This window comes from Onychostruthus taczanowskii, unplaced genomic scaffold, assembly GCF_017590055.1.
Source record: "Onychostruthus taczanowskii isolate IOZ18803 unplaced genomic scaffold, ASM1759005v1 scaffold33, whole genome shotgun sequence".
Lineage (NCBI taxonomy): Eukaryota > Metazoa > Chordata > Aves > Passeriformes > Passeridae > Onychostruthus > Onychostruthus taczanowskii.
Genome location: NW_024500683.1, coordinates 8,520,448 through 8,546,726, shown reverse-complemented (window position 1 = coordinate 8,546,726; position 26,279 = coordinate 8,520,448). Strand labels below are relative to the sequence as shown.

The window sequence follows — 26,279 nt, the reverse complement described above, 5'->3', positions numbered from 1 at the left end:
GTAAACATATACCAGCTGTTCACTATGTGCACACTATTAGAAATGCCCTTAAAATAAGTAGTTCAAGAAATATTTCAAGTAAATTAAAAAATTATTTATTTTATGTAATTTTGTAAGTGCATTGAATGAAAATTCCTGCTTAGAGAAACTCTACAAGTTCTGATACCTAACTCTCTTGATTTAGTTCTAGTTTATACTACTCAGCAGCACCCACTATTTAATCTAGTGCAATTTTTGCCTTTTGGGCTCAAACATAAATTAGAAAGTTTCATCACTGGGGCCCTTTTCAGCCAGCTGTGGAAGACTGGGATTCCATACCTAATTAAAAATATGTCTTTGTTAACACAAACTGACCAACCAAGGCGAGTGTTTACACCGTCTTTCCTGTATTTACCACAAAGACCATCACATCCCCTCACTAGGGATTTGATAAGCACAAGCAGAATCTGATGCTAAAGGGGATTTAACTTTTTTGCCCAAAAAACCCCAGACAGCTACTAGGTACCCTGACTGACCTCCAGCCCTCGCTCCTCGCGCGTTCGATCGTCCACGGAAGCGGAGATCACTCCCCAGCGACAGTCAATGTCAGACACGTAGCCTCTGTAGAATGGAGACGCAGCACTCAACGCCATCTAAAACGGAACAGCCTGACATCAAAACAAAGGACAGGCCAAGGAACCAAAAGCAAAAATACAACCCCACTGGAAAGGGATCCAGAAGGAACGGAAGTATATATACATATATATATATCAGTTTAACATCCAGCCAAAGCCTGTACAACCAGAAATATCTCAACTCCTGCCTCCTAAAAATGCCTGGGGTCAAGCGTTAGCTTCCTGAAGTGGCTTCTGACACTCTCCAAATGTTTCACCTCTACAGATCAGCATTTAAGGAATGCAAAAATTACACTGGCAGAAGCACTTTTGAGCCAAATCAGCAAGTATTCTGCTTGCTCACTTCCGAAGTTCACCTGGCAATCATTTTATTTTGTTTATTTTTGTTTGGCCAAGCACCTTAGTAACACAGCTGGAACATACCTCACTCAGGGCAGGATCTACTCATCACTCAGACCAGACAGATACTTTAGTTTCATAACTCCTGTTACAAACAGTTGTTTATGACAACGTGCTTATAAATCGGGACAGATTTAAACAACTTAAGCTGAAATCCTCTGTAGCACCAGAAGGTTTTCAACACTAGTTGAAAAATCAAAAATTGTTTTAAGGAGCAAGCTTGCCTTGCTTTCATGGAATCAAGGACCAAGAAGGAACAGACATTATCTGTTTTAGGTGTCATTTGCACATTAAATAGTTAACATGACTCACATGGCAACCTAGAAAGAGCCTTCTCCCAGAGTACCCAATTTGTGAGCTTGCAACTTGGGTATTATTTTTTTTAATATATAGTGGATTCTGCTACTAAGAAGAGTTCCTCTGACAGATGTCCATTACTTACCACAATGGGACAAATCGTAGCTAGCTGATCATAGAGATACCTTGCTTCGGAAATGCTGCAAGCCTGAAAAGTTACCTGTTGGAAGATGTACAGTTGCTATCAAATTTTTGTCCATACAACAAGCACAGTCTTCCTAGATTTAAAATTATTCATATACCAAAAATTTTAGGGTTTTTTGTTTGGTTTTGTGTGGTTTTTCCCCCTAAGTCTCAGACACATTTCTGCCCCACCTATCAGTAGCATTTATATTACAAGCTTCTTTCCATACACTTCCATGTTCATTAAAAGATTTCAGACCATAATGCTTCTATGGTGAGGCTGAGTATACTTGCCAGAATAAAAAAAAACTGAGTTAACATCTAGAATACACATGGGTGAGTAATGCACCTTCAGGAAGTAAGCCAGGAACCTACTTACTTAGAACAACAGTCAAGACTCTATTGTAGATTTAACATTTGTTTTATGTGACGCGAATCCTGTTTTAAAGAACATTTCAAGATGCCTTTGATCCTGAAAAACTGTGGGGAAAAAAAGAGTATCTGTGTGTCTACTGTAATTTTCATTATATTAAAAAAAAGTCCATCTTTTTCTGTATCAGAGGCTAGAACCCAGCAAAAAAATAGAAAATAAATATTATTTGCAGAAGACATTAATGCTTTGGAAGACCTACATCAGATAGGTCACTGGAATAGGTAACTCCTTTGTAATATTTTTGTGACATTTACTCAGAGCAGCATCAAACAAATACACATTTCTAGTAGCAGATCTGACCCTCTAGACTTTGTAAACCAACAATTTATGAATTTAAAATATGCACAGAGTGATCAGTCTCAAAACTCCCTTTGTCTTCACAGGTTATGTATTCACAGATCAGAAAAAAATTTAGATGGGAACGTACACCTGTACTATCATAACATTATACCAAGAGGCTTCAGCTCTATACCAATATCTCTGCTTGCTGTCCTGAAGAATTCCAGTTGTACACAGGCTTTCCTCTTCCAAGGATAGTAATTAGAATGACCCACAAAACACAAATTTTCATCTCAGCTTGCCACTAAACCAAACTGCACCTCAAGAAAGACTACAAAATAATCCAACCAACAAATTCCTCCAAAACTCCTAAGCTCCCTGGTGCCTCAGTGATGGATTTTTTGGGGGGTGTTGATGATGATGATATTGGGGAAATATGGGATTTATTTGTGTTTGTCCTTTTAAATCTTCATCAAATATTCATTAAAACATCCCAAATTAGAAAACAGCTGTGCTGTGGATAAAATATTCCTTCTGTGTCTATCCTCCAAGTGGCTTGTTTTGTTGTTTTTCAGAAAAAAAAACAAACTAACAAAAACCTAGGTGGTTAAAAGACAAGACTAAGTAATTATCTTGCAGAAAAGCAGCTAAGTATTATTTCTCATCATTAATTTTGGAAATTCAGCACTAGAGAGCTAGCCTTGAAGTGGGGGTGGGTTGACAGAACACCTACACTCTTACCCCAGACAGTGATATTTGCTTCCTCTTTCCTTTTATGTTTATTCCAAACCACATTAAATCTGAGATTCAACATGGTTTCTAGGCAAATGTCCCATCAGAGAGGAAAAGGGCAAGGCTATCTTCTCCAGAAGGGCTATATGCTCTGCCAGTGCAGGCCACCCCAGCCCAAGCTCATCAGGACATTATTTTTACCTCTGGAAATGCATCAAACCAAGTTGTAGCCTGGTGTGCAGTACAAAAAAAAAGGAACAAAAACCAAACCAACAGACCACCCCCCAAACACGAAAGGAAGTATATATACTACAAATTACCTTACAAAAATAGATGGGCAATACATGTTTTCTTCTAGCCAGTTATCAGGAATTATCAGTTGATACAGAAGCAGCTGCCAGCCTTTTCATTTTCCCTTTGATGATTACAGGGCTACCAATTTTGAATCTGGCCACTTATTACCATAATGTAATAATAAAATGTAGCAGTATGCAAGAGTAAAATAGTACTCCTTTAATAATGTTTTTAAAATTCATACAATGACTGAATAAGGCTGGATTTCTTTTATTGATCTTAAATAAGAGATGGTAGAAAATAAACCATGGCAAAGTAACACCCTGTAAAACCACAGAGTATTATGTACACTTCACTATCTCATCAGGTATCTCACCCTGATTTGCCCTAGTGACAAGAAACCATATGTAGCACCGGTCGAGAACTTTTATTTATACAGCTTCTGTAGTTTCTCAAAGGGAGTGCTTTTTATGACGTTTTTTCCTGTCCTTGCTATGAAACAAGAAGAGTCTAGAGAATCCTATAGAGAGTTAACACTAGCCTCTTCCTAGCTCTGCTTCCAAGACTGTGGTGGCAACGGGCACATTTTATCAAGAGTCAAATACACCATGATTACCTAAGGTGTTACTGCCCAGCATCAGAGAAACATTTAAAGCAAACAAAAAATGAAAGGATTAAAGCACTCTTAATATTCAGCACCTGGATTTAAAGGGAAGATACTGCAAGACAGGAATAACTCAGGCAAATTACTAAAAAACACAGAAAGTGGGCATGTTCAAATGAGAGAAAACAGAATCAAAAAACATCACAGTCAGAGAAGACAATTTCCCACAGGGATTTGGTAATTTGTGGTACAAGCAGTGAGAAGACAACTCCTTAGCAGATAGCTAAAAATATTTAAGAATGAGAAACTTCATATAGGAATTCATGATGTTTGTAAATGAAATAAAATTAAACAAAAGCAGAAAGCTACTTATTTTTAAACATTCCCACAACCTCTTCCACTCCCTGCTTTTGCTGTTCTAAGGTGCAGAAGAGGGAAAACACCCAAATGAGTAACTAAAAAACCTCTCCCATTCCTACAAGACAGCTCAGTTTCCATCTCTGCAGCGTCCTTTGGTCATGCCTAAAAGATGACCAGAGTAGAGGATGACTTTTCACACCCAAAAAATTGCTGGAGTTTCAGGAGCAGGTGTTTGATCAAATGCGGTTTGACCAGTTCAAGAAACTGTCTCAGCCAGTCATTCAATTATGTTTGAGTATTAGCAAAAAAAATTAGAAAAAACTCCCCATAAAGCAAGTGAATAAACCTGGTGGTATTGGACTGACCCTGGCTGGATGCCAGATATCCACCAAAGCCATTGAATCACTCCCCTCTTTTGCTGGACAGGGAAGAGAAAATGTAACAGAAGGCTTAAGGATCAAGGTAATGCCAGGGAGACAACACAGAATCAGCAAGACTGGAAAAGACCTCTGAGATCCCTGAGTCCAGCCTATGAACACCACCTGGCCAACTAGACCATGGCACTGAGTGCACATCCAGTACTTCCTTAAACACCTCCAGGTACAGTGGCTCCACCACCTCCCTGGACAGCCCATTCCAGTATCTAATCACCCCTTCTCTGAAGAATTTCTTCCTGATGTCCAACCTAAACTTCCCTAGTTGCAGCTTGAAGCCATTTCCTCTTGTCCTGGCACTGGCTGCCTGAGAGAAGAGGCCAACCCCAGCCTGGCTCCAGCCTCCTTTCAGGCAGCTGCAGACAGTGGGAGGGTCTCCCCTGAACCTCCTCCTCTCCAGGTTAAACAGCTGCTCCTCCCAGGACCTGTGTCCAGCCACTCTGTCCCCAGCTTGAGCTCTGCGTGGGCTTGTGGCGGCCAAAGTGCAGGATCCAGCACTTTGTCTTACTGAACCACATACAGCTGGCCTTGTCCTATTGATCCAGCCTGTCCAGGTTCCTCTGCAGAGCCTTCCTACTCTCCAGCAGATCAACACTGATCCAACTTGGTGTGGTGGAGATCACCCACCAATTACTGTCGCAGGAAAAACAAGCATAACTAGGGGAAATTAAATGAATTTATAACAAGTCAAATCAGAGTAGAACAATGAGAAATATAAACTAAATCCTAAAATTCACTTCACTTGCAAATTCTCTACTTTCTCCCCTCCCAGCAGTGCAAGAGAATGAGGAATGAGTGGTCAGTTTGTCTCTGCTGCTCCTTCCCCCTCAGGGGGAGGACTCCAAACACTCTTGCTTCAGTGTGCGGTCCTTTCCCTGGGACAGTCCTCCAAATGAGTATGTTCACTGCTCCAATATGAGTCTTTGTCCTGGCATCAGCTGGGATAATTACTTTTGTTCCTAGTGGCTGGGTACAGTTCTGTGTTTTAGATTCAGTATGGGAATAATGTTGATAACACAGTGATGTTTTAGTTCTTGCTGAGCAGGGCTTATTCTAAATTAAGGACACCTCTGTTTCCAATGCTCTGCCAGTGAGCAGCTGCACAAGAAGCCGGGAGGGAGCACAGCTGGGACCTGAACTGGCCAAAGGGATATCCCATACCATATGGCATCATGCTCAATACAGAAACTGGGGAAGTTGGCTGGGAGGGGCCAATTGCTGCTTGGGGACAGGCTGAGCATTTGTCAGCAGGCTGTGAGCATCTGTTCTGCTCAGCATCACTTTCTTCTCAAGTTTTATTCCCCCCCAACCCCCCTTATTTTCATTACCATTGTTATGATTTTTTATTTTCTTTCAATTATTTAGCTGTTTTTATCTCAATCTACAAGTCTCACCTTTTTCTGATTTTCCCCCTCATCCCACCAGGGGCCAGGGGGGTATATGTGTGTATGAGGGAGCAATGGCATGGTACTTATTTGCTGTCTGGGTTTAAACCACAACAGCCCTTCTCATGTACTACACTTAATTAACTGCTCCAGCATGGGTCCCTTCCACAGGGTTCATCTTTCAGGAACTGAGTGCTCCAGCACGGGTACTCCATGGGGTGACAGGTCCTACCTCCTTCATGCATCCACCTTTTTGGTGTGGGGTCCTCCAGGGGCTGCAGGTGGACCCAGGTTCCAATGCCAACCTCTTGCCTTACCATGATCTTCACTGCAGGCCCCAGGGGAATCTCAGCTCTGTTACCTTGAACATCTCCTCCCCCTACTTCTTCACTAGCCTTGGTGCCTGCAGAGCTGTTCCTTTTACATATTCTCATTCCCATCTTTACCTGCAGTGTCATTGCACAGTTTTTCCCCTCCTTCATGCTCTGTGTACCTCAGAGGTGCTACCACTGTCACTGGTGGGCTCAGCCGCGGCCAATGGTGGGTCTGTCTTGGCATTGGCTCTGTTGGACATGGGAGAGGCTTCCTTCTCATTGAAGAAGCATCTTCTCACAGCAGCCACCCCTGCAGCCCTTCTGCTAACAAAATCCGGCCACAAAACCCCAACATAGTTGGATTTTAAGACTAGACTACTAGACATACCACCTGTTCTTTTATCTCCCCTTTTGCCACACTGATGTTCAATGCATCAATTGAAGAAAGTGAAAGTAGACAGAAGACAAGTCTTAAAAAGGGAAGTGTTGAGTGAAGTCAATGTGTAGTAACATATTGAAAGCAGATGCACTTTACCTGGAGACAGCAGTTTCCCATTCCAAAACCCATAGCATCCATATATATGTAGTCTGGCTTAGCTGCCTTTGCTGCTTCTCCATCATCATTAGGAAATGTTTCAATGAAAGGTGATGGTGTGTTCTTATCTTTAAATACTGTGTGGAAAATACAGGCACTCAGTAACTCAAGAGCATGAGACTAAACAATTATTTTGAAAAAGAACAAAGATAAGACTGAATTTACTCACTTGGTACATTTATCACAACCTTCTCTCCTCTTCGGTGTCGAATGTTTCTGGTCAGTGTACTACAACAAAAGAAAATGTTTTTTGAATGATATGAAATTTTCTCTTTATGCAAATATTTTTGCAGCTACTTTCTAAACAATTTTTCGGGTTTCAGAATGTCAACTTCCTATTTATTTTGAACACTCTCCTTAGGGATGCTTATTTTCCTAGTTTAAAGATAGACTGTAAAAAATACAACACTGAATTTTTCTTCAGTAAAGTCAGTCTTACTTTAATGGACTTCAAAGTACTATATTAACAAAACAGTAAAAGGTTACAGACCTGAAGAGTACAAGTCCAAGTTAAAAGGTATGCTTAGTTTTAAAACAATGATTTTCATTGGCCAAAGTCTCATTTTACAGTGAGAAGTACAATTTCAGAGTAACTAGGGCAAGCTACTGGGTACAAAGATGTCAGTGTGACAGACCTAAGGGACAGCTGGATTAACCATGATGGAAGCATTTAGGCAGAGGACTTCAAACTGGAAACAATTTTGCAGTAGCAAAATCAACACTTTTTGCCCCATAACAGTGTGAACGATTATATAAAGTTCCTTTAACTTAACAATTAATTTTCTTAAGACACTTTGAAAAGAAAATACATGTCATCACAACCACTTCTGTCCAAGTCCTTCTGATATCTGCAGCAATCAGCTACAGTGCTCTCTATTCCAGTAATGTAAAGAATTTGCAGATATGTCTACGATATTTAGGTAGAGACAAAATATTTGAATTCTCAAATTTCCCAAATATTCTTACCCAAATCTAGGATGTTTATTGATGGCTTCATCTGGAAAAAAAAGGGATTTTGAAGCTCCTCCTTCTACTGGTGTTGGCATACAATCCGGCAGTGTAAATCCAGGACAGCCTAACCTGTGTAACACAACAATGAGATCCAAGCTGTAATGAAAACAGACTGTAATTTTAGAATGGTCAGATGATCAGAGATTAGGATTCTAGTAGACAGCCAGCCAACAACCACCTTCCACAGTAGTTAACACAGCCTTTTTTTTAAAGAAACCCCACTAGTCCATCATCAGACAGCAAACATGGACATTTTCAGTGGCTGAAGCAGGAAACTTCAGTACTATGTGGGGTACACACACATTTTAGTGTGTTAGTGCTTGTTATTAATACTGACGTGCAGCTGCATTCCTTGCTTCAAAGTTTATCTTGAGGATACAGGTTGACTGCCAAAGTAAGTTATACAGTCCTACTCTTAACCATCTATCCCTTTTAAAATATAGGCTTAACCAACTCTGTAAGAATTAGAGGCAGTTTCAAGTGCTACACATATCCTAAGTGTTATAACACTTCTAGAACTCTGAAAACCCCTATGAGACAAATGTCATAAGCAAAGAAAAATTGCAGCTATTAGGTGTAAAATGCTGAGAGATATGCAAGCTAATCAGAATACATCCCTCCCCTTTGGGAAACTCCATTTTAAGATTCAGAGTCACCTGAAACAAGAATAAGCTCTCCGTACAGCTGAGACAAAGGAACATTTGACAAGGTTGAGGTAAAGCAGCAGATTAGTTTCTTCATGTTGCACAGTAAAAAGGGCAAAGATTGTGTTGAAAGGCTCTAGTATTTGTATAGTTAAAAAAGTTAGCTGATAAAATTACAAACAAACTACTCAAAATATCAGGAAACAGACATCCGAGAATATTATTAATCTTCAATATTGTTTCTTCTTCCTGGTTTCAGTAAGGTGTCCTACAACTTGTAAAGCCAGCTTCATCACTTACCCAAGTGCTATATTGTAAACTGCATCCCTCCAGTCCTCAAAAAGAAAACAACTTTCTGGCCCAGCAGTGATGGCTCACAAATTTAGGGACTAGGGACACTTATTTAGTACCTAAGCTATATTTTTTTATTATTTAAGCATTTTCAAATCGTTCACTTTTAACTGAATTATTTTGATTTGAATAAGCTTGCTTCTTTAGCTTTCTTCTGTCAGCACTCTAACAAGTTTTTTTGTCTTTTCAAATGCACAGATTTTATTGCATACATGTGTACATGCCCAGATGCACACAAGCATAAGTACATGTTATTGTAGAGACAATGTGGAAAAAACTTCAACCCCATGAAACCTCAGAAATTCATGTTAGCAAGACTCCAGTCAAATCAACAAGGACTTGAATGGGAAGATAGCAAGAGGCAGAAATAATAAACTAAATTAGGCTAGCCTAGGGAGAGCAATCTCTGAGGGATGAAAGCATGTTTGGAATGACCCATAAGTCATAAACAAACTACATTTTATTACTTACTGGCTTCCACTGAAGTTCAATGTATTGCTCCTACAGTGAAGCAAAAAGTATTTATCTGTATCTACAAAGGGATTAACAACTCCTCTCCCTTTATTCCCCGCAAGACAGGGTCCAAAACATTTGTATGTTAAACTTTTTAAATGACATAATGGACCTGGTAAGGTTGCAGGGGAAGAAAACACAGTTCTCTAATACACTGACAACTACTTAACCACTCACTTTAAATAAACTCTTATTACATCTAGTATAACTCTAATAAAGTGAAAGTAAATTTTGTCAAAGAGTGTTCTTAAAACAGCATTTGTGGGACATTATGCAGATATTTTAGCACCACTGCTGCTAGGACATATTTTGTATTGTTCCTACTCTCAGCAAGAATTTCGGGCTATTGCATTCTGTATTACACAAGAATCTAGCCATAAGGCCAGCTGCTTCTCTTCTACTGCAGAGCAACTTTTATAAGCATAACTATCTTCACTCATGTCACTGACCAGGCTAGTTAGAATGAATGTAATAAATCTCTGCCTAGAATTATATTTCAAAGGAATATTTCACAAAATAGAGTTTCTCCTAGATAATGAAGCTCATTCTAAATTTAATTTCTTCAAGAACTCCTTTACAACAATAAAAAGGATGAAATCTATCCTTTGTACGGGTATTAGTAACCCAGGAGAGATGCTCTCCTTTCTAGATTCAGTAAGTAGAGTATTGTATAATAGAAGTACTAGGTCCAGGTGCCCTAAACTACCAGAAGCTTGCGTGTACTTTAGTGAAAAAGTAGTATTAAAATTAGATCCCACTGGCCATGTTTTGCAAAACTGCTACTTATAAAGAACACAGTTTGCAAAACAGGTAAAGAGAAACCTTTTCAATATAATTTTCTGTATTAACTCAAGGTGGTAGACCACTCTTTAGAGTTAACACTTTGTGTTACAAATATTCAGTATTCTCTTCTAATACAAAATCATCACAGGTTAGAAGCAACCTAAAAATGTAATAGATGCTTATTTACTTGTCTCGTTGCAATAAAAAATTTAGGAAACATGACTGGAACATAAAAGCCAAAGTACTTTAATCAAATAATATTTTTCTCTATTTCATTGAACAGTATAGCTGTATGCAATAAGGAGAAAAAGTGTATAAGGAGAACAGGAAACATGGCATTACACTTGAACAACCATCTTACCTTGGAAATGATGTCACGGTACAAACAGCCTCATTTTCTTTGAGTACAGAAGCAGCCTCCTGCCGTCTTTTCCTCATGTTGTCTTGCACAGTGTTGAATTCAGACATGGTTCCCCCATATGGCTGTCCAGGTGTACCCTCAATCATGTAACTTCCATATTCTGGTCTCCAGAGTGTTGGGTGACTATAATGAAAGAAGAGTCACTGATGAATTATTTGTGAGAATTTCAGAAATTAGTACCACTTAGAGGGACACAATGTACCTTCCCATGTACCTCACCATCAGGAAGCGGTGAAAAGAAAGCAAGGTTCAGTTTGGCAGTAACAAGTGTTGCTGTGTAGTACAATAAGCAGGACTTGCCTACTCCAAATTGCACTCACCCTTAGCATCTGCCTCAAGCTTTGTTTCTTGGGGTTTTAACCAGAACCAGAAAATACTGCTCACTGCTGCTTTTCCACAGGAGAGGATAGGAAAAACTTCCCTGCCATTCTTACATCTACACTCTAGTTCTTCCAAAAATGGGAGAGTGGTTCTACAGAACAGGCCTCCCCTATGCAGCCCTCACTTGCTCCTGCAGTCATGAGATACAGGAGTTAGTACTTTATGGGACATGGATTACTGCATAGACACGGACACAAAATCAGAGCAAGACAAAACGAGCACCCAAACGGCAACTTCTGTGGGCTCACCATTACATCCTCCTTTATTTCAAAGCATAGTAATTTCAAAGCAAAAAGTGCATGGTCTGCCTGCAAGTATGCTCAAAATCTTTCACTTCCTGAACCCCAGATTCATCTGAAAATATCAGTATCTTTGGTTTACAGTTTTACCAATGGCAGACTTGAATGTTAAGCCAGGTTAACAGTATTTTGCACAGCATCATAACAGGAGGATAAAAGAAAAAAAGAAACTGGAAACGGCTACTCACTTGGGATTTATCTTCTCCCCCTTATCTTGCAGTGTTTGAAGAACTTCTTCACCACAGAGTAACACACGCACTTTCTTATTTTCATGGTCAAATTTTACCAACATATATTCCACCTTGTAAATAATAAAAACAAAACAAACTATTAAACAGCAAGGGTTTTTCAGGCACAAACACACTGGCATACAATTTTAAACATCAAGTGAAATAAAAAGATATGTCACACTGAACTTTATGAAGGTTCAAAAACATTACTAACTATGAATGCAGTAAGCGGTACTGGCAAAGATGGCTGCAGGCTTATTTCATCTTGAATAAAGACTTGAAATTCCTTGAAATTTCTTTCCTTCCATTTCTAACCGAAGATGCTTCACCAAAAACATCCTGAATTTGTACTTGCCTCCACATTATTTCTGGATGAATTAAATTCTAGAATTATTCAGAACTATTTCAGAATATTCAGAATTATTTCCAGAAGGAATTAAAACTCCATGCAAACTATATGCAACCCACCAACATTTCACTGTCATCCCATCAGTTACAGTCTCTGCTGCTGACAAAAAAAGCCCCAAACAAACAAAAAACCCCAAAGTTATTCTGCAAGAATCCATTTACACCCATCACTTGTTGGAGCTATCAAAGACTAGCACTGTGTCTCATTTGCACCACAGAAAGCCCACAGCTGTTGGTGACAGCACCAGTCCTGTCATAATGACACTCCAGCTCTTCGCATAACACAGTGGTTTTCACCTCCACTTGATTCAGCTTGGCTGCCACATTTTCTTCTCCTCCTGCCCAGCAGCATACTTTGTCCCCAGAGCTCTCCCCCTGTCCCCGCTCCAAGCTGCAACCCACACTAGATCCAAAAAGCCACTCATGACAGCACTGCTGCATCCCAGCACTAGAGAATATATTCCCCTAACAGACATTATCTGAAAGTAGCCAAACCTGGACCACCCCTGTCTCAAACTTCCTGATCTCCATGCACACTTGCTGTCAAAGCCCCTGTAAAGACTTCTAGAATGCTACCCAGCTTGGCAACCTAACAGCTGCTTGGACCTTGTAGCCCTTCAATACTTATGGATACACTCTATTTGCTAATATCTCTAGGTCAGAGGATGCTTAGCAATGTTCTGGGAAGTGCAAAAGACAAACCAGCCCCCAGTTGTGATGTGTTGCCTACCATGTAAAAACATGGGAATGCATTACCAGAGTACTAGTAATGCTTTCAGGGCTTTCAAACCCCAGCTGGGCCAGCAGTGAGAGGTAGTGCCTTTTGCTGGAGGCTCTTGAACCACTGCCTCCAAGACTTACAAAAATCATCTAATTCAAACATCAACTTAGAGTTAAAAATTCAGATTGCAATTTCACAACTAGAACTGTCACAGGTGCACAGTGCTCCTCAGTTTCAATTTCCAACACTGTCTAGAGCCACATCCCTCCGTATTTAACAAACACGACTGCTCCAGTCCCAGGAGCTCAGATTCATGTAAGATGCTCATGTTAAAGTTGCAGCATACCAACTCATGGCAATTTCTATTTTGTACAGAAGTCTGATGAAAACAGGAGAGCAGCTTGCCAAAAGACAGGGAACTTTTGCCATGCTTTACAGCACACTGTAAGTAGATTTGTGGTCTTCATGCTCTTTGGTTGCTTCAGTGTCCAGTGGAAGAGTTATTCCTTACTACTGTGACAAAAAATATAACCCTTGGTTGGGATTTGTGATTAAATCACAAGCAGTATTATCCAAGAGTGTTTGTAATTCTACAGAATCTGATCAGAGCCAGAATCTGGAGGGATTCATCCAGCAATTATACACATTTGCTGTATGTTTCCTAAGATCAAATTTTAATCTCCTAGAGAAAAAAAAAAAAAAAAAAAAAAATTCTGGTTTCTGTGCAGACGCACTTTGTTGCATGGTATATTTTGTCAATTGTGTGTATTATGCCACAATAATATACTTGAGATAACTACAGATTATCGTCAACCAGAACACAGTTGAGCACTGATTTAATTATTGCCCAGTACCAGTCACTCCAGCGTCACCTGACCTTGAATACTGGAACGAAAAAGGAACTTCCAGTTCCCTACCACATTCAACATCATCTCCTGCTTCGTGAAAGTATCATTCTCACTAGGAGCCAGCCTAATCCAGAGGGGGTATGGAGTCCACAGGTCTGAGTCATTCAGATGGACACAGAATGAGCATCAAGCTTGCACATCCCTGGCCTCCCCCCACACTGCTTGTGGGAGTGGATAGCAGAAGGGAGAGCACAGGAACTGCAGCTGCTCTTGAGAGACCCAAAGTTGAACATTTGTCTACCTTTACATGAATATGCTACTGTGATTAGCCTCCTGTCCTAGAAATCCCTCTCCAAATGTACCTGTAATGAGCTGGTGGGGAGAACACTGTATTTCTCTATAAACCAAACTGCAAGCTTAAAAAAAAAAAAAAAGCCAAAAGTATAAGGAAACACTAAGTCAAGAGGCAAAGCCCAAAAAATCCAAGTGTTTCATATTGCAAGTACAGTAGTTCATATATTGCATTTATGCATCTAGCTGTAGAAACAACTATTACTTTTGCCTCCAGAAACACTGACTAAATCTTCAAAGCTGTCTTAACACACACACGATCTGCCATTAATTGTAATAAGAAAAAACTTCAGACGGCTGCCAACAGTTTCAAGTAACCCACAGAGTATCTTGACAACAGAGGGACTGACTGAATGGGCATCCTTAAAGAATGTAATTTAGGCTCATTAAAAGATTTAGCCTAGAGCTACAAAGAAAGAAACAAATTCAGAGTTCACACATTTTTACATTCAACTTCAGGCCATCATTCACAGAGTTCTCACATGTTTTTTATCCACAACAAAGTTCAGAGAAATGCAGCCAAGTTGAGAGAATCAGCATGTCTGGCAGAGATTCCAGTCCAAAGGCCAAATATGAGGGGCTTCACCCAACATCCATAATTCATTATTTTGCTGAGCTCTTTAGAGCTCACTTTTCTCTGTGATTTTAACTAGGCTCCTTAGCAAGAATCAAAATACACAGCAGACCAAACTACTGATGCAGATGGCTGACCAGCAGCCTTGCTTAGATCCAGCGAGGACAATGCACCCTGGCAATTTGGACCCAAGTTTCCAGTCAGTGCTCTCATGGTGCAGCAAGCCCTACACACCTCTGTCTTCTGGCTGGCACATGCTGCAAGGCTGCTGAGAACAAGATGTGGCATCCCAGCTCCTCCCTGCAGACAGACAATGCTCTTAACAACCTCAGTGAAAGAATCTCTCTGGCCCCCCTTGCTCTGCCAGGCTCACAGAAGTTCTGTGGCACCTTACCAGGCAAAGGAACAACAGTATGGCGAGCAAGGTTGCGAAGCAGAAGCTCAAAGTCCAACCCCTTACAGAGCACACCTAAACCAAATTACTGTTCACAGTTAAATGCATTAAAAAAGCAAATACAATCTTAGTTAAAGCAAATACTTGGAGCATCAGAACTACTTATGAGCCAACACAAGGAAAAACTGTTCTTTAGAGGCTTCCTTCCTCTTAATTACTGGCTTGCAATCTAACTGCATCTACAGAGTACTTCCACACAACCTCTGCTCCATTCCATTGCTGAATCTTCTCAAGAAACACTATGCTCCATTAGCTTGCTAGCACCCAGAATACTGCTACTGCACTCACTATGACCTTTTCTCACAGTTGGTCACCAAGAAAATTTCAGGCTTTTGAAAATTCTTTGATATTGCCTCTGTAAATACAAGTGGGACCTTGAAGCCTTTCAACTGTGGAGAACCACAACCACTCTCCATTCATTAAGTCAAACAATTGTGCTGGACTTGTCTGGAGGCAAAATGAAAGACGACAGCTCTCTAGAAATGGGTAAGCATGTCTGAAATTGTTTGAACGCCTGAGTTGTTTGACCATAATTACACATATTATTTCTGCGTAAGCAATGCTTCTTAAAAGTGAAGCTGTATAAAAAACAACACGTTATCAGTAATTCTAAGGAACAAGGAGGACCGAAGTTGTCACCTATGCCACAGTGCTGTCCCAAACGTGGGTTTGTTGTCCTGTGTGCACAGTCAATGTACACACCAAGATGAGATACCTCTATTTAATCACAGAATCTTCAACATTAGAAGAGACCTTAAGGATCAGCAAGTCCAACTGTCAACCCAACATGGTCACTGTAGGCCCTAAATCACTAAACCATACCACCGAGCAAGACCTAGATGCCTTGTTAACATCTCCAGGGATGGTGGCTTTATCACCTCCCTGTGTAACCTACCCCAATGCCTGACCCCCTAATGGTGAATTATTTTTTTCTAATGTCTAATCTGAAACACCCATGTTTCAACTTAAGGCTGAACATTTCTTTATTCTAATTTGTGCAAAGCAAGGAGCTAGGTGATAACACACAAAAGGTTGCTAGCACCCCTATCATCAAAGCTTTATACCATTTATACATTTTAGCAAAGAAATCAGTTCACTGACTACAAGATACATAGTTCTCTTATTAATTCTACTTCTGTTGGTTAAATGATTCTCTTGTTTCTTATGCTAATTAGTCTGCACACAGTACTTCTCTTGAAGTTGGTGGGCTTCCTAAGTCAGCAGACCACAGAGGCAAGAATCTCTCCCTGTCGGAATTACCTTCTACCTTGAACTAATCTCTGCACAGTTGCTGAGTTAGCTTTGTTACTTTATTACTTATCTTGGGATAAGTAATCTTGGGATCTTGCCAAATGTCCCTGCAGCCTGTAAATTCTGTGTACTTTGTGCCCACTGTAAGTAGTAAATCCTTCTCCCCAAGGTTTGCTAACCTCCTCCCCTAGACCTAAGTCCACTGAAGCTTGTTAAGCCCTAAACCTTAACACAGCAATTTCCTCAACACGTAATTTATCTTTCTAACGCAGGGATAGCAACATTTATTGTCCAAATACTTACCTTGGCAGTGGTCTGCTTCCCAATATAAAAACCTGCCCTTAATTTAACACCATCATGCTAACTACACAGGGAACAAAACCTATCTAGTAGATGGGAGCAAAGCCTCTGCTGTAGCGTAAAACATTAAAATCTTTTAACTTTCTAAGTATGTGCCATGAGGTACTTCTGCCTATGAAAATACTGGTAAGCACAGAGTCTGGACCTTAGTAAGCTCAAAAGTAAGGTGCCAAGATTATATAATAGAAGAAAATAGTTTAGAAGAATGATTTGAAGAGAAGCTTTTTTTTTTAGTTTTTTTTTTTTTTTTTTTTTTTTTTTTAAAGAAAAGCAATGAAAAAAGCATTGCTTCATGCTTTCTACGTGTGAAAAACAGTACCTGCATTAGCCTTGTACCACACTCCTGACCATCCATCTCAGATGTGGATGTCCCATCCCTGGAAGTGACCAAGGCCAGTTTGGATGGGGCTTTGAGCAACCTGGTATAATGGAAGATGACCTCGCCCAGGGCATGGAGCCCACAAAATGATCTCCCAAAGGTCCATTACAACACAAACCGTTCTGTGATTCTAAACAAATCTGATCACAGGTGACTCACAGACCACTCTGTTTCTCAAGGATAATCTGAATGACAGCTTCTTTCTCCTTCCACTGGGCAGCTATTGCCACACACACCTGGAACAATTGTTAGCATTCTCCTCATATGAATCTTTCTTCACGCCTGGAGCTTTAAGGGAAACTGAAATTTTTTCCTGAACATCCAGGAAGGTCTCATGGGTATTGTTTACTGTTAACAAAAGCCACTACCAACATTTAAGTATTTTTGTGCAGTTTGCCTCATATGCCTATGCCTATTGCCTTATGTATGAAGTAGAAAATACCCTTTTCACTGGTTAGTAAGCTCACTTATGGATAAAAAGTAGTTCTTCCATATCTTTATTCATCAGTTAATGCATCATTAAAATACCATTATCATTAAAAGACAGTCTAAAGGAGAACAAAGTTCTAATACCCTGACTGCTCATTAAAGAACTCTGCCACAAGTTTTCAGTGTTAGATGGAAAAAGCAGATTATTTTCTGTAGGTACAAATACTTCTGATGGATGTAGAACATAATGCCCAAGGTGGGTTTTTTTGATGTACTTATCTTCTCACCACTGATGTGATAAAGCATGGAGCCACAGAAATAAACAGCTGGTAATGTACCTTTAATGAAAGCTTTACTATCTTACAATAAGTCTAATGCCCTCAGGAGCAAATTTCAGAGGAAAACAAGTCTAGAAGTGCCACAGTGGCCGGTTACCCTGTTTCTAGCCAACAAGCCCCCACACTCCACACTGGCATGAGGCAAGGCATTTCCACACTCGTGAGATTACCATGGATGTTCTCTACCACAGAAATAATTTCAAAAATCTGCACAGGAGAGCCAAAATTAAAACGAAATTCCCAAAATGCTTAATTTTGATAAAGCAGATTGGAAGTGGCCATCCAATTAAAAAAGCATCAGCCTTTTTTCTGCCAGCTCTAAACAAAACCAATTCACAGAAACAAAACACAACTCAAGTTTTACATTACACTGACAATAATGAAAAAGTTAAGAACTGCTATGCCACATTATACATTATCATAGACAAAACGAAGAGGATGCAGAGGGTCTCATCTCAGTCAACACAGCAAGCCACAGCTAAGCACTCTTGCCAGTTCCCCCCATGTGACAACATCAGGGCTGCAGATTTTTTTGTGCATGACACAACGTGACTAGAGGACCTTCTGCACACACCACAAACCAGGAAGCTGGGTTATTGAAAACTGAAATTGAGAAGTTATAACCTTTTGCATGATTCTCAAGAAATAAGATGTGGTGCATTACAGAAAGAAGTGCCATTCATCTTTGACTTCTGCACTGTGTAACTGAGTATTACTAAAAAGACTAGGATTATGTTAACTTTAGATTTCTGCAGCAAAGACAACATTATTTATTCACCTGTGAAAGAAAATGCTGCAAGTTTCTAATTCACCTTTTGCATCAGAAAGAAAAACAAAAAAACTGAACATGCAACATCAATAACAAAATCTTTCTTGCACTAATCCTTCTGACTCCCTCTTTCTCATACTGTTAACTAAAATAAGGCATCTGCACAGCAAGAAGAGGTCCTTAGGGAAAATAGGAATTATAATAGAAAAAGTCCCGTGATAAAACCACAGGAATCCACAGAAGGAAATACACTGTGAACAGAATATTTTGTTATCAAAAATATACAAACAGTAGGTAATTTAAACTTCTCTTATTAAAATCTGAGATTGGGAAGGAGGAAATCGATGTTTACTATGGGGGCAGGTCAATATTTATGACCAACTGCAGCCTACTTTGGGAAAAACACTACTAAAAAAAACTCCTAAAAAACAGCCCTAAAAACCCCCAACCAACCAAAACCCCAAACCTTCCAAACTGGTTTCCAGTGATTGCAAATTTCAATTTTCAAAGAGTTTGTCAGTATAAACTACAATGAGTCTTGCACTGTCACCTACACAGTGCATCCGGAATACAGCTCTCGGGTAGGTCACTGGTGCTGCACTACAACCTTACATCATACACACATACACATCACCCAGCCACTGGAAAAGCTAAGCAGAGGGAGGTGAAGCAAAATTATCAGCCATCATGGGGTTACCACACTGTGCACGTTTTGAGAGCTAGAGGGTTTAGTTTAGGTTTTCCCCAATGCTTGGTTTAAAACCAAGCAGAAAAAGTAGTTTCACGGCAGTCAGCCAAAGTATCCAGGGAATGAACAAACATGAAGACTCTTCAAGGGCACCAATCTTGCTCAAGTCAAGATTTAAAGAGTTACATTTCTGTGCATTAGTGTATTCCTTTTAGAGGTTGCATACTTACACACTCATAGCTGTCAAGCAGCATAAGCTGATGCGCTAACATCACACCTTCAGACCCAGCCCCAGAAAACACCACTGTTTGAAACAGCAGGTATCCATACAAGGGATAGAAAGGAAGCACTAAGTCTAATTGTAAATAAGTAATTCTACTGTCCCTTTATTTAGCCAAATAAAGCTCAGAGAGAGAAAGGAAATAAGCAGACACATGACAAAAAACAAAATCATTCATGAGTGCTGCCTCCCCCCATGCTGCCAGTGGGTGAGCACATCGATTAAGACAGCTCCATTGAGATGCATCTGCACATGTCACATTTGGCAGAGGCCATCATGAGGAAGTTCTGCATTAAAAAATCAAAAACGCATTCTGTTTGGAGAATTTCACTGGGGCACGGGAACACTAAAAGCATTTATCTTAAAACAACAAGAATGCAAAAAAAGACTTCAGGTTGCCATTAGCTTTAATATAGGCACAAGATTACCGAGAACAGCTTTTAAAAATGCAATTTCTGCACACTGGTATACTGCAGCAGTCTGTACAAAGTGAGAATGTGAGATCATCGTAGTACTGATGATGAATCTGTATAATGACTTGGACTAATATTTTTAAAAAACCATATATTACTGACATTCTGGAAAATGGAATAACTATTTTTTGTGATTCCGTCTTATTTATAACATATAAAACAAAAACCTAGTTAAAAAGTTTCAGATAAACACTAAAGAAAACCCACAACTCATTATACAATTATCTAAGCGGTTTGGATAGGTGGACAAACATCTTGCATCATGTAAAGTTTAAAGAAACCACAATAAACTGTCTATTCTTGTTGTCCATGCAAGTCAATATCTCAGCATCAGAGCTATCATGTGGCATCTTGTTCCACAGGGCATCTAGGCTTTGTGAAATAAGTAATTATCTTAAAAGGCCATCTGTTCTTCTGGCCCATTAGGTTAGCCAAGTTTCTTGTAAAATGAGAAATGAACATTACCTTTCTGTACACCATGATGCTCTCTCAATGTACTCATCAGTTCTGGTCCTTTCTTATCTCTTTTTGAACATTTTAATGCATGTATATCAGTCTCTCACTAAGCCTCACTGGTTGTCTTTTTAGCAAAGTGATGATGAAAACTTCCTCTGTGTACATTAGGGATATTACCTGTACTTATTTCATTCAGCTGGTAAGCTATATTCACCATTGCTAAAAAATGTCCTAGATTTTGTTCCTGCTTTTAAAAGACAGGCAAACTGGAGCCTCAAACCGTGTGCATCTGAACCCAAATTAATTTCCTTAATACGCAGCAATAATTTTATCTGCCTGAAGTTCTACAGACTGTAATGTAACATGTCCAATCATACCATTTACAGGTTGCTACTGCCATGGAAACACCCAAAGACATCTCAGGCTAGAAACTGTAACAAGACATTAATGCAATAGCTAGCTCCCTGGAAAGAATCACTGAAGAGGAAATACAGCTCTTTTCACAGCCCAGCATTTCATTAAGAAAAGGAAGAAAGCTTTCAAGACAGTCATGCATCTTCTGATCAGAAGTAACACCTTTGGGACATTCTAGTAAGAAACCTCTGGCCTCTCCTAGCTCCTGAGAAGTGCTGCTTTGCTTCTTGCATGAGGAAGTGCTGATTAGCACAGGTTCATTTTAGTTCTCATTTAACTTATTCACAAGGTATAATTCAAAAACTAAAAGATAAGGAGAGGAATTAATTGAGTGTACAGAAGAAAGATCAAAAGAAGCTTAAAAAGGATGGAGAAAGAGGTAAAAGCAAGGAAAGAAAACAAAGAACCAAAACCAAACTAGAATTAACTCAGTAAGACTTCAAGTTGCAAGCAGTGCAGTGGTACATTTTTCATGTTGTCTCATAAACAGCATTATCAAATCTTTTTAAAGGCCTCAAAATTTCACTTCAAGTTTCCATTAAGAAAACAACTTTTAAAAAGCTGAAGATGCATATTGTATGCTGGGTTCCTACACTGATTGGAACAAGACATACACAACAAAAGCGTCATAATGTCCAATTTCACTAAACAAGGCTGAGCAAGTCAGATTCCTACTTCATTCACATGTACTTTAAAATAAAACTGTCATGTTTTGCCCAAGCTTGCTTTCTAAATCCCTTCCTTCTGAGACCTTCTTCTGGCACACCTTTCTCAAAATTTTCTTACACTGAAACAGCTCCTTGTCAGTCTTTACAGACTGGGGAAGACAAGTATTACATGCACATATGAATACACATGTATATGTAATTTGGTGTGAAATGCTGTGTCTCTACACTTGTGTGCATGCTCAGCACGAAACAGCAGCAGTGAGCCCTGCCAAGGGCCAGCCATTCCACTTGCCTGATCCGAGTGTCCGCATTAAGCTCCAAAGGGAAATTTAAGCAGCATCCGTCAGTTAGAGGAATGCAATCAACAGACAAGAGAGAGGTGCTGAACAGCACAGGAGACTAATAATACACTGGCACAGAAGGGAGCTTTTTGGGAGAAAAGCTGGGAAGCAGCGGAACAGGCCAGCATCTGCCAAGCTGCACAAACTAATTGTTTCAGATAGTATCTGCTAACTGTACTGGAGTTCTGAAACGGTACCGAAAAGGTTTTTGATTCTACTGCACAAAAAAAAAAAAAAACACCACCACAAACAATCACAACTCTGCAACCCCCAGGTCAAGCATAGATTACTGGATGGAAGAGGAAGATGAGAACACAAGGAGATTGTACTTGTTAGCATGACAGGGTCTCATCAGCAGATTGTTGCCCAAACTTTGTGAGCATTAAGGCAATGATAGTAAGGCAGGGTTTGATGAGGGGTAATGAGACAGTTCACTGTTTTGTATTCTCCACAGTCAGAAGAAGTCAAGCATAAACAAGGAGATCAACTGTCAGTTTTAAATGAGGTAGAAGGATGATTAAGAGGAAGAAGACCTTTACCTGCAAATTCAAATTTAAGGAGACCTTTGAAAAGCTTTTTTTAGAGCAAGTCTTACTCTGTTACATATTTACATAAATATTTACATATTTACTGCTGCAAAGGCTTCATGGTTGTGGAAAATGGAGTAAAAAAGAACTTAACCCAAAACAGACAACAGCTCTCAGTTCTATTAACACTGCAAGCAATAAAAGAGCTGACTTTTCCAAAGGTAGCAGAAGCAGTGTTTTGACCTTTACAGCTCTTTACTCAGGAGAGGATGGGAGCACTAGGGAATGCTGCCCTGCAATGTAAGCTGTGATTCTGTCTCACTCGCTTCAAAACAGACGCCACCATCATGCTCTGTTAGCACTTAGCCTTAACACTTCTGTCTGACACCCAAGAAACAGTACATGATAATTCCCCACAGCTTCATTCCCTTGGAACCCCAGCGAACGATGTCCTTAGGAGGTTACAAGCACCCCAAGGGACCCCCACAGCTCTGTAATGAGTCTTACAACACACACTGAGAAGCGGGAGTCCTAGTGAAAACAAAACCAAAGCAAACGCTGGTATCTACACTTATGAGCAAACACAGTATTTCCTTTTCACAATGGCATCACCTAGATGGGGAACAACCTTTCAGGAATTCACACATACACCCTGAAAGACAAACTCAGTATGTGCTACAGAGTTTTCTCTCATAAACATTCCTCAAAAAAATTTACAAGATACATTTTTCACTAAACACGGTCACAGAAACACTAATTTTGTAAGAAGTAATTTTGTACAAAGTAATTTTGTTTACTCTGATTTTATCTCTACCACTACATGAGGGCTGTCATCTTCATTCTTGATTTCTATCTTCAAGAAGTTTTTAAAACAATTAAACACCCTCAGGCTATGACTTTATAAATGAAGGTCAAAGTGCAACCAAGACTTTTTATTAAACCTGTCCAATTAGTCAGTTGATTCATCTAAGCTGCATATACATGTGGCGCCACTTTCTAACAACCAGGTATGTGAGAGGAAAGATGGAAAACAAAGGCACGGCCCTGCGCGTTAGTCTTTCGACAGCACAACTCAAGTAAGCTACAGACCGAGGTATAGCGTCGTGTTTGCACAAGAGCAGACTGGCTACAAGTACCTGCTCCATTAACACACTCCTAAACGCTACATTACATAAAAATATATAACTGCGTAACACAGAAGAATAAAGTTGTCAGACATGAGTCTATTAGCATTTGCTAAAATGAAGAGGTAGACAGTGAACCAGGTTACCCGACCTTCTTGGAATGCCCACAGACATTTCTAATACAGCTCTCAGCTCCTTATCAAAATTAAGTCTGCAATGATACTGCTCTTAAAATCCTGTCTCTTGCCACACTGGGGCATGGTAGAAGAGAACTGTGAATCTCCTTTGCCAGTACACTCCACTATTTATCGAGCATAAACACTTTGTTCAGTAGGGTCCCTGGGCCAAAGGGAGAATGAGGCTCCCAGAGTCCAGTCTCACCATACATCTAAGATTACCAAGTGATCAGCTGCGGGTGCTCTAGGGGCCGGTTGTACTCGACCCCTTTCCTCCACACACTCCTGGTACTTTGCTCACATTAAGCAGAGCTTGTTGGGCCTACCTGTGAAAGAGCTGAAGCTCTGCTGAGAAAACCAACCACCCTAAAATATGAATGGAAGAAGAGTTTTCTCCAGGTTCAACTTTTTAAAGTCAGCTGGCCAGTAACAACACAAGGCAGGCAGCAGAAATAGGAGCCCGGAACACAGGGAGGGAAGCTGAACCAGCCTGCTAGTAGATCAGCCTTAGCTATCTTGTGAAATCTCACTCTGAGAAAGCAAGGACAACTAAAATCTAACACCCATTGAAAAATGAGTACCATCTCTTAAAGATTAATGAGAAAACCCTTGAGCTAAGTCTCAGAGCAACAGGAAGACTGTCTATATTCCTGGACTTAAAAGTGTGAGGTTCTTTTGCCAGCGTAACTTTAGTCATACAAGACATGCGGGAACACAAATGTCAGACGAGGACAGATAAAATTATATTTAAACTTTCTGAGTCCACACCACAAAACTCTGCAAAGCATACTTTCATTAAACAGATTTTAGTAGCCAAGCCCCCACTGACTCATGGAAGCATCTTCTGTGCGCTGACATTTGCCCTGATGTTACATGCATTTTAAAAGGGATTAATTTAAAGAAGAACTGGCTTTAAGAGAGAAGTTCTCTCAGAGTGCACATGGTGAACAGCATTCTCTATTTCTCTCTGGCAAAGAGCATCTGTGAGCAGCTGTTATTACCTGAAGTTTTCTCACAAATGCCTTTGCTGCTCAGCAAACTGTACATGAGACACAGGTGCAATGGCCAAGTCCCCGCATTGCTTGTATCCTAATCTGTTCTTCCAACTTCCCTGCAGCTGCATCTAGAACACCTTCAAGTGACCAATGCCGGACTCCACCAACACCACAGACAAGGACAGCTTCTAGTACAGCACAGGTGAAGCTGCTCCCTGCCCCCTGGGGAACTGATGAATAGAGAAGGCAGCCTTTGCTCCTTGCAGAGCGCTGTCAGGCTGTGGCACAGCTGTGCAGGTTTACAAGGCAACACACCCAAGACCGGTGACTAAAGTTACGGTCCTCGGGCACAAAGCACCTGTAACAAAGTTCAAGTCATGACCCGAGCGATCACCCTGATCCTCGTTCAGAAGGCAGGCGGACGCGTACCAAACGCCCAGGAAACCCAGGGGTAAAGCAGGGCTCGGCAGGTCCCTCTCACGCAGGGATACAGGAGAAACGCACTGCCTCTGCAGAGCCGCCCGCCCACCCCCGCTCCTGCTTCCCTCACTTTCCTCCCAAAAAATGAGTCTGAGTCCGAGCAGGCACTGCCTGGGACTCGAGGCATAGACATGCTTTACTCAGACTCATCGAGAGGGCATAAACAAACTCCGGAGAAGGAGCGAGTGCTGCCGAGCATCACCGTCCCGAGAATACACTTCCCGCGGGGCTGCCCGGGCAACCGAGCGGTGCCGGGCGGAAACACTGAAAGTTGTCCCAGCGTTTCAGAGCCGCGGGTAACAGCGGGGCGGCCGCGCTGCGCAACGAACGGCGGCGAGCGCGTGTGCGTGCGCGAGGTAAACAAAGCCCCACCGGGCAGCCCGCAACGTCCCCTCCCGCCGAGCGACCGCGGCCGAGCGGCCGGGCCCGCTCCGGGCGGCACGGCCCGACCCGCGCCGCACCGGAACGGCACCTGCGCCCGCGACAGGGGGCGGCGGAGGCCGCGGCGGAGGCCGCGCTCGCAGCAGGGTCCCACTCACCTCGTCGCCCCACTTGAGCACGTCCTTGTGGCGGTCGCGCAGGGCGCGGTAGATGTGGAGGAACTGGAGGATGCCGTGCCGCCGCACGTGCTCCGCGTACCGCCGCGTCTCCTCCCAGCTTAGCGGCGAGCCCTGCGACAGCAGCCCCATGCTCGCTGGCTGGCTGGCAGGGAGGGAGAGAGGCCGAGGAAGCGAGCGGAGCGGAGCGAGTGCGCTCGGTGCCGCGGGTGCGCTCGGCGCCGCGGCGGCGGGACCGAGCCCGGCGCCGCACGTGACGGCGGCCGCGCGTCAGGGCCGTGACTCAGCACTTTCCGCCGGCAGGCGCCGCCCCCGCCGTGCCGAGCGCGGGGCTGAGCGCGGCCTGCCGGCCCCGGGGCGCTCTCGGCGCGGAGCCGCCGGGCAACGAGCGAGGGAGCGTGTCCGGGGAGGCAAACGCGGTTGCCGGCAGCGACCGTGAGCGCCGCTGCTCCGAACGCCCGGCCCTCGCCCCGGACGCGGGAGGAGGCGCCGCTCGCCTGCAGCAGGGGACATGGCGGCGGGAGGGTGTCCCCGGCAGGACGGGGCGCGTCCGACCGGGCTGGTGGGCCTGGGGGAAAGGGACCCTTTTGGGCCTGGGAGCGCCAAAATAAAGATCCTGATGGAAAGGCCCAAAGCGCGGTCAGTGTGCGAACGCTCCTGTG

At 41.7% G+C, this 26,279-nt stretch overlaps 1 protein-coding gene across 2 annotated transcripts in view; it reads right to left on the bottom strand.

Annotated features, from left to right (window-relative positions):
• Positions 1 to 25,877, bottom strand: part of GCLC (glutamate-cysteine ligase catalytic subunit) — a 36,292-nt gene extending 10,415 nt beyond the window's left edge. The window contains exons 1-8 of one of the 2 annotated variants that reach the window (XM_041410601.1): positions 25,600 to 25,877; positions 11,515 to 11,627; positions 10,587 to 10,769; positions 7,890 to 8,003; positions 7,093 to 7,151; positions 6,864 to 7,000; positions 1,456 to 1,530; positions 516 to 632 (exon numbers count right to left, since the gene is read on the bottom strand). In XM_041410601.1, coding sequence (XP_041266535.1) covers positions 516 to 632; positions 1,456 to 1,530; positions 6,864 to 7,000; positions 7,093 to 7,151; positions 7,890 to 8,003; positions 10,587 to 10,769; positions 11,515 to 11,627; positions 25,600 to 25,749 — 948 coding nt within the window. In that variant the 5' untranslated portion in view covers positions 25,750 to 25,877. The remainder of the gene's footprint in view (positions 1 to 515; positions 633 to 1,455; positions 1,531 to 6,863; positions 7,001 to 7,092; positions 7,152 to 7,889; positions 8,004 to 10,586; positions 10,770 to 11,514; positions 11,628 to 25,599) is intronic. The other variant, XM_041410599.1, reaches the window with a different exon arrangement.
• Between the last annotated feature and the right edge of the window lie 402 nt (positions 25,878 to 26,279).